Source organism: Acanthochromis polyacanthus, chromosome 10 (genome assembly GCF_021347895.1).
Source record: "Acanthochromis polyacanthus isolate Apoly-LR-REF ecotype Palm Island chromosome 10, KAUST_Apoly_ChrSc, whole genome shotgun sequence".
NCBI classification, from domain to species: Eukaryota; Metazoa; Chordata; class Actinopteri; family Pomacentridae; genus Acanthochromis; species Acanthochromis polyacanthus.
The window spans coordinates 27,181,427-27,194,395 of NC_067122.1; the positions used below are offsets into that span (position 1 = coordinate 27,181,427).

A 12,969-nucleotide genomic window follows, 5' to 3' on the forward strand; every position below is an offset into this window, starting at 1 on the left:
GTGAATGAGAGGGAAGGATAAAGCAAGAGGGAATGAGATTGCCTTGCAGAAATAGAGGGGGCTGAGATTGGGGGGATCGAGGGAGGAATCGAGAGAAGGTGGGGAGGGGAGGGGTGGTCAGCAACAAAGCCTAATGTTGCCATGGAAACTTGTTTATGCCTCACTGATGCATCTTGTAGATCCAATTAGAGACTGATTGTGTCTGTGTCTTCATAGACTCATGCACGTGTACCCATGCATGACGCACACACACACACACATGCACAGAAACATATGTATGCTGTGTACGCACGCAACGCACACACACACACACACACACACACACACACACACACACACACACGAGCACATGCAGAGTGTTGCTGTTGAAAACCAGCAAATTGTTGGGAGATGTAGGACAAAGGAGACCCCGCGTTCTCTCTCTTATCGGCCCTTGAATTAGCACAACCCCTCCCCTCACCCCCGTGTGCATCAGACAATGGTAGGGAAATAACGTCTCACCCGCTTCCAAGCCCTGCACAAGAGCTCCCATCCACGCATGCTTTCATGACATCATATTTAGCAAAAAAATAAATAAAGTGGGGGTCGACAAAGAGGATTTTGACCATTTTGCAAATTTCATTTTGCATTTATCTCTTTTGTGAATGAAGTCATTTATTTGGTAATGCCCCTGTCCAAGAAGAATGGCCATGAATGTTAATCCAATCATGTTCATTTTCATGGGGGGGTATTTCTACAGAAAATGGGACTTTTTAAATGATCGTTTCTTACAATGGCTGGCTGTTTGCCAGCGTTTAACATCAGCAGAGGGTTTTCTATACACCCCTTCCCCAACCACTTACACTCACACTTCTCTATCAGTCTCTGTCAGGAGGCATCACAGTCCTCCTTTCGCTGGGCCTGTCTGAAGAGTCAGTTATTTAGTGGTGAAATGATGTGTGTGATGATGAAATGAGGGGCTGTAGATAAGGTTAGATTACACTCTGAGAGAAAAAGAAGGGCGAGACAGTGAGAGACAGAGAGGGGCCCAGCCCCTGATGTCTTGTTAAAACGTGAGGGATCAGAAAGAACAACAAATGCATTGCGCGCTGCTAAATCCTGGTTAAATCCGCTGGCATGGGCAGATCTAGCAGATAGCCCCGCTGCTGTGCTCGCTGTCTGCAACCACAACACACACATACACACATACATGCACGTACATAAACACACCCGTGGTCAGTCCGGCTGTCTGGGTTAATGCTTGGCTAACTGGGACAGCAGAGCTGAACCATGTTGACATTTTAAGCCTCAAACAAGTCCAGAACAATGATTCAGCCCGACTGCCCCCCATCAGACCGCAACCTCAGCCCATTTTGCTGACCGACTAGCACACATACACACACATGCAGACATGCATAAACATACACACCACTGCCCAAACACACTGCAAGTACTCAGAGTGCCCCCACCCCCTCTCTTCACACACACTTACACACACACACTGGGCTTCCTCCTGTTCCCCACCTTTAGTGAATAAAAGAGAACAAGAGCTGATCTGATTGAGTTGGCAGCTGAGAGCGAGGTGGAGAGGTACAGTAAGGCCAGATGGATTATCTTAATCCTCCACTAGATGATCATGGCAGAAGGAAGATGAACCAGGAAGCCTTAACCTGCCAGCTGACCCCTGCCCACTGTTTTCCTGCAGAAACACAGACTTCTGAAGTAGATATTATGTCGAAGCACTGGTCTTATCTGGAACTCCAAAAATATGAGAAAAGAAATCTGTCGCATTCTTTCAATGTAATCCTATCTATAGCCCTTTCTGCGGCAGCCATTTTGTGTCGGCCCGTCTTGCTTCCTTTTGGTATGCTTTGATTCAGATCCAAGTACGAGAGAGAACTTCAGAGGATTTGTGTGAAACGCTCTGTTGACTAATGCTGAACAACTTCAAGCTGCTACATGTAGTGTTTTTTGTGGGGCCAAATTAACTACGCTCAGCCTAAAAGGCCATGCCAGACAAATCTAAACCCATAACTCCTATAGCTCAAAGTATTAAGATTGTATAAACTGTTGTTGAATTATATGGCTCCTATTCCAGACTTCCTTTTTTACGTGTTAATAACAGTTTATCTTTTTGTCTCATCCTCCAGGTTTGTGGCTGGGAAAGGCCTGGTGATTTACCCCGACATCGGGGACAAGTTGGACATCATCTGTCCCAAGGCGGACCAAGGAAGAGATTATGAATACTACAAACTGTACCTGGTGAAGAGGGAGCAGGCTGAGAGCTGCAGTACTGTCCTCGATCCTAATGTCCTGGTCAACTGTAACAAACCTGAGAAGGACATCAAGTTCACCATCAAGTTCCAAGAGTTCAGCCCCAACTACATGGGCTTGGAGTTCAAGAGGAACGTCAACTACTACATCACTTGTAAGTCTGTCATAAAAGATGATTGATTGTTGATATTTAGCTTTTTAACCTTCATTTAACCGGAGAAGCCTGACTGAACAACCTGAGTAATAATCTGTGCTTCACACTCAGTTACACACAGTCACACCTGGGAGTTTCCTAGTAAAACTGCATTTTAATTGCCGCTGCAGCAGTCCCATAGCAACGACTGGAGGTTATGTGCCTTCCTCGTGGGGAAGTGATGTTGAGGCTGGACTTATGGATGCTGTTGATACTTTTCTGAATATTTTAGGATAAGAAAATAGAAATTTATTCACTAGTAGAAAAGTAGATTTCAGTACTTTGGTACAGTTTTGACATTTTCAGTTTGCTGCTACTTTATAACCTTCTGACTGCTGCTTTTCCAGAGAGAAACATACTTAAAACAGATATATTGCAGTTAACATGTTAATAAACCCTATAAATATTAGAAACGGCAACACTACTGCTACTTAAGCATGTAGTCGAATATGTATGGAGATTTAAAGGGGAACTTCGTTTTTTTTTCAACCTGGGGTCTGTTTTCATATGTCATTTCATACATGTGAGTGATGGAGAAATGAATTTTCGACATAGCTCCAGTATTTAGCCAGGCAGGCAGCTTAGCAGCTCAGCTAGCAGCTCAGCTAGCGAAAAGTATGGGCAACTTGCCCCCCGCGTGTCAAAGTCCGCCCTTTGGCGCAAGCTCTCTCGCGATTTCGAAACGAGATTTGCTTTCTAGCGTCCTGAGATTTGGATACAGACCACAACAAAGAGCGATCACCAGGTAATGTGGAGGTTTTCATTCACTTCTCATCTCTAGTATGTTGTAGGACACTCGGTAGAGACTATCCGAGACGGTCAGTGTGGGGGGGGGAAAGCACATTAAGGCGGACTTTGACACGGGGGCGGCAAGTTGTCCCATACTTTTCGCTAGCTGAGCTGCTAGCTGAGCTGCTAAGCTGCCTGCCTGGCTAAATACTGGAGCTATGTCGAAAATTCATTTCTCCATCACTCACATGTATGAAAAGACATATGAAAACAGACCCCAGGTTGAAAAAAAACGAAGTTCCCCTTTAAGTTTGAAATGATGAACAAATGTTAGTTTAGACTTAAATGTAGTTTGTTCTTCATGGAAAATCCCATATTTTGTCATTAGTACCAGATTATAGCTATTTTCTGGAAAATTTAAAGGAAATTATGAAGAAGTTACAAATCTGACAGTAAAAATGAAAGTTACATTCTTGCCCTTCCTGCAGAACTACGACTTGTGATTCTTTTGCATATTGTAGTAATAATACATTTGTACTGTTGCATAAGTTGAATTTTAAATGTAAGGGTCTCTTCTTTACGTATATATTAATTTGGTCTTTGTGGTATTACTTACATTTGCTGACAACGAACAAAAATAATCTGTAGACATTATGCACACTTCCCTTCTGATATACTTTTTAGAATCGGTCTGTTTCTGTGTCATTTACTATGTGTATTTACTTTGTAATAGTTTTTCAAAAGAAATTATTATTAATATTGATGGACTTCAATGATGTATACAATGTTTCAGAAGACAGACAATAACTATAATCTAAATTGTTTTATTTACACCAAAGCATTAATTTGTGAATGAAAAAACAATTTCAAATTCTAAAGCTGCTTTCTTTTAACTCTGAACAGTAGAGCATTTTAAACAGTTGACAGCCGTTTTTATTTAATACATTCAGTTATAATCAGTCACTGTCTATGTGACTGCCAGTAAAACAACAACACGGTGGTTTAAATAACCAGCAGAAGAACTTCTTTGTTTTCTTCTTCCTGGTCGTCTGGGCTTCTGGGGACTCTCTAACAGGTTTAAGAGGGGAACTGAGAGCAGTCAGTTGAGCTGGAATCACTGCAGCTTCTTGTTTCATGATCAGTTTGAGGTCCTCTTCCTCCTCCCGGCAGAGCTTTACTTTTACAGCATCACTTTTCTGGTTATCAGTAATGTACAGACTTTCAGTAGGGGGTGTCCATGGAGTTGGACTATGTGATGGCTGCTTAGATTTAGTCGGCTTCCTGGTTAAATCATCTTGTGATGTAATAACATCCTCCTCCTCCTGGATGGGCTTTTCACTTGTAACATCACTTTTCTGATTATCAGTAGTGTATGGACTTTCAGCAGGGATTGCCCATGGAGTTGGACTGAGTGTTGGCTGCTCCGTTTTAGTCAGTTTCCTGGTGAAGTCATCTTGTGATATAGCAACATCCTCCTCCATTCCCAGCTTTTCATTTGTAATCTTACTGTTCTGGTTGTCAGTAATGTGCAGACTTCCAGTAGAGGATGTCCAAGGAGCCGATATAAGTGACACCACAGCTGTTTCTGGACTGGGTGTTGACTGCTCCATGTTAGTCAGGTTTCTGGTCAGGTCATTAAGTAATGTAGTAACAGGGTTATCGGGAGGAGTCAAAGCTGGAACCACAGCAGAGTCTGGTTCACTAGTGGGTTTGAAATCCTCCTCTTCCAGCCGTATCTGTGTATTTGTAACGTCACTGCTTTGGTTATCAGTAATGTACGTATTTTCAGCAAGAGGTTTCCACAGCACTGAGGGAGTTGACACCACAACAGGTTCTGTCTCTGGACTGGGTGTTGGCTGCTTCATTTCAATCATGTTTCTGATCAAGTCACTTTCGGATGTAACAAGTTCATCAGGAGGAGTCAAAGCTGTACCCAACGCAGAATCTGGTTCTTTGGTGGGTCTTGGGTCCGTCTGTTGGTTAGACTGCACCATTTCAGTTGAGTTTCTGGTCAAGTCATTTTGCACTGCAGTATTGACTGCAAGTCTAGCAGGCGAAGGCAGAGAAGCTGGACAAAGTGAACCTCCAACAGAGTCCAGTTTGTTGGGGAGTTTTGAGTTTTCAGGTACATTATACCTGGTTTGAAATTTTGTAGTTTCAGTAGAGGGTTTCAGTGGATTTGGTAGCACCACAGTGGAGTCTGTTTCTGGACTGAGTGTTGGCTGCTCTGTTTCAATCAAGCTCCTGCTCAAGTCTTCCTGTGATGTAGCAATGGTCACAGATTCATCAGGAGCAATTGTAGCTGAAACCACAGAAGAGTTTGTTTCTGGACTGGGTGTTGGCTGCCTTGTGTCAGTCAGGTTTCTGGTCAAGTCATTTTGCACTGTAGTATTGGTCGCAGGTTCAGCAGGTGCAGTCAGAGAATCTGGACAAACTGGAACTCGAATGGATTCCATTTGTCTGGTGAATCTTGAGTTTTCAGGTACAGTCTCCCTGGTCTGAACTTTGGTAGTTTCAGTAGGGGCTACCAGAGGATGTGGGGGCTCCACAGCAGAGTTTCTCTCTGGACTGAGTGTTGCCTGTTCCTGGGCTACAACAAGGTTGAAATTGTCCTTAACTGTGGCAGGCAGTTCAGCAGCATGTGCTAGATGAGCTGAAACATTGGTGCTCTGAGGCTGAAACATCCCACAAATGTGTCTTGCTATAACATCAACAATTTTGCTCAGCAACACGGGGACAAAGTTCTCGATCCTGTCCTCCAGAACTTCATGTGGGCACATCTGTTTGATCTCTGTTAGGATAGACAGCACCATGTAATTTCTGATGGACCGTGAGAAGGTTGCCTTGTGCTTCATGTTGGTGAGAACATCGGCGACTCCATCGACAGTGACCTTTGTAAGTAACACCAACAGACAGTTTGCTGAGCTTTTGGGATGGCATATTTAAGAGGGGACGAGAGGGAGGCACCCAGAAGCGCTGCAGGATTCTGGGAACTATCTCCAGCACCACTTCTTGGGGATTTAGCAGTTTGGAGTTGGATGTCTTTTGCCACTTCTCTCTCAGGATATAGGCGTAGTCTTCAGCAGTCCTGAAGACTTTAGGATCTTTGTAGCTTGCAGTCATTAAATTAAAATTTTAAACCCTTTCAGAAGATTAGAGAAATTTAAATCACTGCAGTTTAACTGGTAAAAAGGATATGCTAAATGTGACTCACTGAAAATCTCGAGGTAAGGCCTCTGCTGACTTGAGGAGCATCTTTGCTTCAAACTCAAGGTCCCTCATTTTATTGCTTTTGTTTACTGCCCACACCTGAAACAGGAAATAAGATATTAAGTGCAGTTTTTAATGTATTTAGAGGAGAAAATCAGCATAATATAAAAAGTTACTGTAAACTGTTCTAAGTTAATCTGGTTCCTTCCTTACCAGCATGAGAAGAGGCTTGACATCATCCTTAAACTTCTCTAGTTCAAGGTCCCAAATACTTTAAACAGAAACAAAAATGAGCTTTTTATTCTCTATTTTTACAGACAGATTGATCAGACATGAGCAGAGTAAAGGTATAGAGTCTTACTAACTCACCGTTCCTTCAATGTACTTTTGCTTTTCTCAAACAATAAGTCGATCATGTCTTCAGCAGTCACCTCAGATGGGATCAGGTTTTCTTCCTGAAGCTGTAGGAGTTCCGCCATCAGTGCAATCTAAAAGGATTAAAGGAGATCAGTCTCATTTATGCATGGCAAGTCAGAGTTTATCAGAATTTACTAAACATTTCATGTGAGTTTTTGGCTTGAAGGGATTGTAGGTCTGACCTGAGACTTGTAGCTGTTAATATTCCAGCAGAGCTTCAGAGCTTGATCATGTTTGGGTGTATCAAACAACACCTGTGACACAAATAAGACACTGATATTCATTAGTCAGCTTTAAAAAACATACATCAAAACATCACATAACTCAGTGAAAACAAAAAAACTCTCTCATACCCTGACGGGTCTGTAGATTCCTCTGCTTTCTTCAAGAAACTCCATTGATATTTTGTTGCAGTATTTCACAATACAGGACAAAGGCAAACCGACAACTAAAATTTCACAAGTGTAAATTCAATGATAGACTCGAAAGTGTTCAAACAAGGCTAATTTTTCCTGCCCAAATGAACAGTGTGTGTGTGTGTGTGTGTTCAAGGTGAAAAGTGTGTGAGTTCTGAAGCACAACTCAAATTGTTGAGGTTCAAGAATCTGGAATGGAACTCCTGAAGTCCCAGTCTAGTAGGTCACCACGGAAACAGTTTTTTCCCTGTTGTTAAATAAAAATGAAAGCGTATAGGTCACTGCTGTGAAAAGATCCATAAACTTTCTAATGCATAAAACAATCTGGTCAGCACAATTCCCGCTGATGGTCACAGCGGCCACCATTAATTAAATGCCAGCACCTTGTCACCCAGAGAAATCCTCTGGTGTGTGATATGGTGACATTTAATGTTTCTCAAGTCAAGTTGAATGTTGGCAATGAAGCCATATGTATATATATATATATATATATATATATATATATATATATATATATATATATATATATATATATATATATATATATAAATATGTATTTATAGATTTATATCTGCAACCAGTTTTTAAAGATCTTCAAAAGGAACAAATGGGCTCAGAAGTGCCACAGCCAGAATAGAAAAGTAACGAGATACAAACTAAACAGTTGTGGTCTTTAATGGGATTCTGCAGAAGCGTACACACTGTAAAGTTGTTCATAATTTAAACAGGCAGTGTTTGAACATTACATTAGCCTTATCTATTTTTTACTTCATATTTTGCATTTCCTGAATTTTTAAAGTTGGCTAAGATTAAAATTAGTGTTGTATTTCATGTCAGGATGCTGCCAGTTGTTGTTTTTTTGCAACATCTGTAATTGATTCCTCCCTGAATCTATGTAATGATTCGAGATGCGATGTCTAAACGAATACGCAACAAGCTGCCGTATTCCAAAGAGCGTCTGGCACCGTGAGAAATCAGTAGAGGCTCTGCTGCCCATTAGAAAAAAAAGAGAAACGGACCCTCCACTGGTCTCCTCTAATGAAGCATGATGTATAATACTGTTACATCTAATATGGCATAATTAACTTTTTAATATTTTTAAACATCCATAAAACACTTAAAGCATTCATCTCCTCGCTTCACATTTTCTGAATTTGAATACAGTTATACCCTGGATAACTTGACTTTATACCTTTAAAGTTTTGAAATTCCAAAGAAGATTTAAAGCTTTCATAGCCTTTATTCTCCAAAGCAGCTTCTCTCTTTTTTTTTTTTTACATCCTTCTCCTCTTAAACACCACATATGTTTTTTTCTTTTAGTCTGTAGCAGTTCAATCGATATTTGTGAACTCTCCCTCAAAGACGGAATGCAGGGAAGCATGAAGCTTGTGATGTTATCAAGCAACAGTTTTGGAGGAGGGGGGTGCTCCTGTGGCAACGTATCGTGTGGACTTTAAGAAATATTTCTTTGAGCTTTATTACGCCCACATGTCTTAAGAAACCACCTTTGGGCATTTTCGTCGTCGTCTTCAAGCTTTCCTCGCCGACTGTTTCACAGGGCTGCTCCACGTATTGTCTCCTGATTACATCATAAATGTTTTAACCGGCTTTATTCGTGACATGTGCGTGGGCATGCGTCTCGACACCATCAAAGCAAAAACATCTTTAGGTTGATTTTGCTCTCCTACGACGCTGTCTCTGCTGCATATCAGCGGTCTTGCTGATGTGTGTTTTATGCAAGCATTAGGAATACTTAACACTCTCTCCACAGTGCTTCAGACTGTGAACTCATAACTGCAGCCAGTTGTAAATCCTTCACAGGGGAGTCTGGTCGTACAGGATCCAGCCTGATGGTGCATCATTATTAGGCTCATATACTGTAGCATTTTTCGCGTCAGCAGTAATCGGGTGTAGTATTTGTCTTGGTATTATGTTAATGTTGTTGTCCTTTGCAACGGGAAGAGCCTGTTTTATTTATTCCACTGCAGCCTGTGCATACACCGTGACACAGTTCATCTATCATTTAGATAATAGCCATGCGTGGTCGCCTTATGTGCGTATTATGTGTGGGTTTTCCTGAGAGCACCTGCGCCAAGCACACTTCTGCTACTTTACCTCTAAAGCAGGGTCCACTGTGTATGTGCTGAGGCCCCTTTAGGCCAGCTTATCCCCGCCTAGAAGATGTGAGTGCGTTATCCCACCGTCTCTGCTGGGAATGTGGTCCGGTCAGCCGGCAGAGCGGCGTAAATCTGCTCGGCCCAGAAAGACCCGGCTTATCTGGCCTGATTAACGGTCATATGTGGCAGACACCAAGATGCATAGGGAGTGGACATTCCACTGACTCTTCCACCAGGCGTTCTTTCTTATCCACCCCCGGTTTTTCAGTTTGTTAGTCCGTCCCTCACCCCCACTCCCGCACCCACTTCTGTGGCATAAGCAACAAAAGGTGTGGGGTAAAGTAAGCAACAAATGGTGTTTGTGTATGTGGATCCCGGGGCCTCGGCTTCACCGCAGGGGATCCCATCCAGTCGGTCCTGTCTGTCCCAGTTCAGCTCTGACAGGAGTTGTGTTGGGATAGAGGGGGAGTTAAAGGTCAAAATTCACGACCAAAAGGGTCACGGAAACACAACAGGGAGTCTGTAATGATAACCCTGCACTGATCTAAACCCCAGACCAGCACCAGCTTGTGTTGTCCATCAGCAGCCCCTACTACCCCCCTATGCACACACACTCTCTCACATAGTATATATACATACACCTTCCCACCCCCCTGGTGTATGAGTGAACAAAGTGGTTATATTTCACTGCGTTGTCTAAACACAGGATATCGAATGAGCTGTTTGTGAGGAAAATGGCTTTGCCGTGTTTAGCGCGGGGAGTTAGAGTCAGGAGAGAAGTGATTTTAGACAGGAGGCTTTTAAGGAAAAGGAAATATAATGGGGAAAATGAGCAACAGAGCGAGAACCAGAGAGAGAGAGAGGGGACAAGCCATAGATGCCCATGCAAATATATAAACAGACAGCCTTTATACCGGCTGAGCCTGAGTCGTGTTCCTCCATTTTCTCTCCTATTCACCTCCTCATTGAAATAACGTTGCATGACTGCTCGGTGATATGTTTGCGGTGTTTAGCTAGCCCGGTGAGTCTCTGTTCTATATTAGGGTAGGGCCACGAGGCAGTAAACAGAGGCAGCCTGTCGTCATGCTCCTCTCTTCTGCCTTGATTTCCTGTGTAGCGGGCAGGGTAAGCCTGATCCCTCCTGACAGCTGTCACTCTCCATCGCAGTGTACCGTCGTGGACTCTGACACACAACGACTTCCCCGCTAGAACACAGCCGCAGTGGAGCACATGCTGTCTCACCTCCTGAAGATTGTTTCACAGGAACGCATAATGCCCACCAGCAGCTAGCAGCAGCTGAGTTGATTTTTCCTCTTAGTTTCTTTGACTTTGGAGGTAAATCCAGTGGAACTCCCACCAGTTGTTTATTCAGGACATGCACACACTTTACTATGTGAGAATAAAATGGTGTTTATTTCCTGATTTGTGGAACACAGGTGCTGACCCCTGTATTAGAAAAACAGTGGCGATAAGAAAATATCTGACAAAGCGCGTTTGACACTGTGGGATGATCTTTTTGCGGTGCACACACCTGATAGGATTAAGGTTAGGAGCATGCTGCATATCAGTAACATTCATTCTTTTTAGCGTGGGCTCGCTTCTATATCTGTTATTTTTTCCTCTGCAACCTACACATTCTACATCCATCCTTCCAAATACACCCTAAAGAAATGCTGTTCCCCTGGGCAATACCCGCTATCTTCTTTTCCTTAACAAGTCAGCCTCTTCTCCTCTTATATGCCCTTGAGGGAGTTGAAGGTCAAGGTTGAAATCCCTGGCCCGGCTGCAGCCGATCACAAGATCCTCCCCTGCCCTACATTTGTGAGCACATAAACACTCTAACATATGTGCACACGCGCTCTCCCACGCAGGTACTCGCTTTAATAATGCAGCGGGAGTTCATGAGCGCGAACACACACATACAAATGAAGGCTCAGTCGACCAAACACAAACACTCGCAGGCGTGTACCTCGATTTGATGTGGCGCAATAACACTAATCTGATTAGAAAAAAAGTGTTAAATGTCATCTTTTAAAGTTAACATAAAATTATCATAATCAAATCACAGCTACTTGGAAGGCGGTTGTCGAAGCATTCGAAAACAGGCGAAGGCATTTTGATTGTCAGATTATAGAGATGCAAATAACTCACACATTCGCGCCTCGCAATTAAATACATTTCTGCTGAGAAACGATAACTGTTAACATCTGGTAACCTCCCTCTGCAAAATCACGCTGAAGTATTTTAATTACAAGCGAGAGACACTGTGCAGGATTTTCCTTTTGCATCGATTATGGACTCTCCCACATACTTACAATGAGTGGGGAACAAAGGATGTTTTTGTTTGATGTGTTGCACAGTTGTCAGAGTGCAGACGTTAAAAATCACTAACGGAACCTGAAATAATCATTTGTATTGTTGGTAAACATTTTTATCAGTCTGGTTTCAGAATGTTGCATTTCAATCAAGAGGATAAAAAAAATCCTAAAATCTCCAAGAAGGGTCTCATTTATGAAGGATAAGTTATTATTTTACATCCTTTGATTCTACCGTTATTAATTTACAAATTGATTGCATGTTTTCAATCAGTGAGTTATTGTAAGTAGAGATTTTAAGAAGAAGATTGACGTAGAATATCTGGGAAAAAACTTGAGTGACTTGTCATTGATGCTCCTGATTGGTGTTTTAAGCAGCTAGCAGTAAGCCTTAACGGATATCATTTTCAAAGTAAACCCAGCTAACAGGTCAGGTTAACACCGACCCAACAGAACGACCGAGGATAAGGAGATTTAACCACCTTCCCCCCAACGCCCCCCGTGAGTGAATATAGCCCAGTGTTTATTAGAGTGCCAGTGTAATATATGACTTTCTGCTTGCTTTGCAAATCTATCCAGGCTGCCTCTGCTACTTCTCCTTTGGATATTTCATTCAGAGAGGGTTAGCAGGCACAGCGTTATTGTCGCTGGTTATTGCCTTTCGTTTATTACAGAGGAGTTTGTTTAGAGTGGAGGGAGGGGTGGGGGGGATCGAGGGGTGGAGGGGGCGCGTGAGGACTTTCTTTTAGAGGGAGGGCGGCTCACGTGGCTGTACAAGTGAATGGTAACCATTGGTTACGACTGAACCCGTCGCTGCTAGATGAAGCTGATATATTCATGTATTCATCTCAATTAGTCTGCTTCGTGCATCTCCAAACGCAGACACTCATCCCTCCTCGGCTGTGCTCCATGCTTATCTTATTAGAATATTTTATCCTGCACGCAAGGCCTCCCTCTCTGTCTTTGCTACGATGTCACCCCCCGTTTGCACTCCTTAAACCATCCGTTTCTATTTCCATTATTCTCGTCTCGCGTTACAAAGTTGAGTGTGTGTGTTTGCAGGCTGCTGTGGGAAGCCTGTGTTCGAGTCGTTTTTGTTAACTGATAACTTAGATCTCCTCTCAGCACGCAGACCGCGAGAAAACCGCAGAGAGCTAACTCTGAAACAACAACACCGTTGATTTTTGTTTTCCTGCTCTCAACTGACAAAGTCATTTGTCGAGCAGCTCTTTCTCTTTGAGCGATTTTCGATTGTTAAAAGTAGCTTCCTGGGTTTCTTTTTCTTTTAATTCCATTCGCTATGCTAAAAACCATCTCTG

At 42.8% G+C, this 12,969-nt stretch overlaps 1 protein-coding gene across 1 annotated transcript in view; it reads left to right on the forward strand.

Moving 5' to 3' along the window:
* The window catches only part of efnb1 (ephrin-B1), a 62,017-nt gene that overhangs the window by 22,533 nt on the left and 26,515 nt on the right, over nt 1-12,969 (forward strand). The window contains exon 2 of the mRNA XM_022206857.2: nt 2,130-2,407. Within this exon, the coding sequence (XP_022062549.1) occupies nt 2,130-2,407 (278 nt within the window). The remainder of the gene's footprint in view (nt 1-2,129; nt 2,408-12,969) is intronic.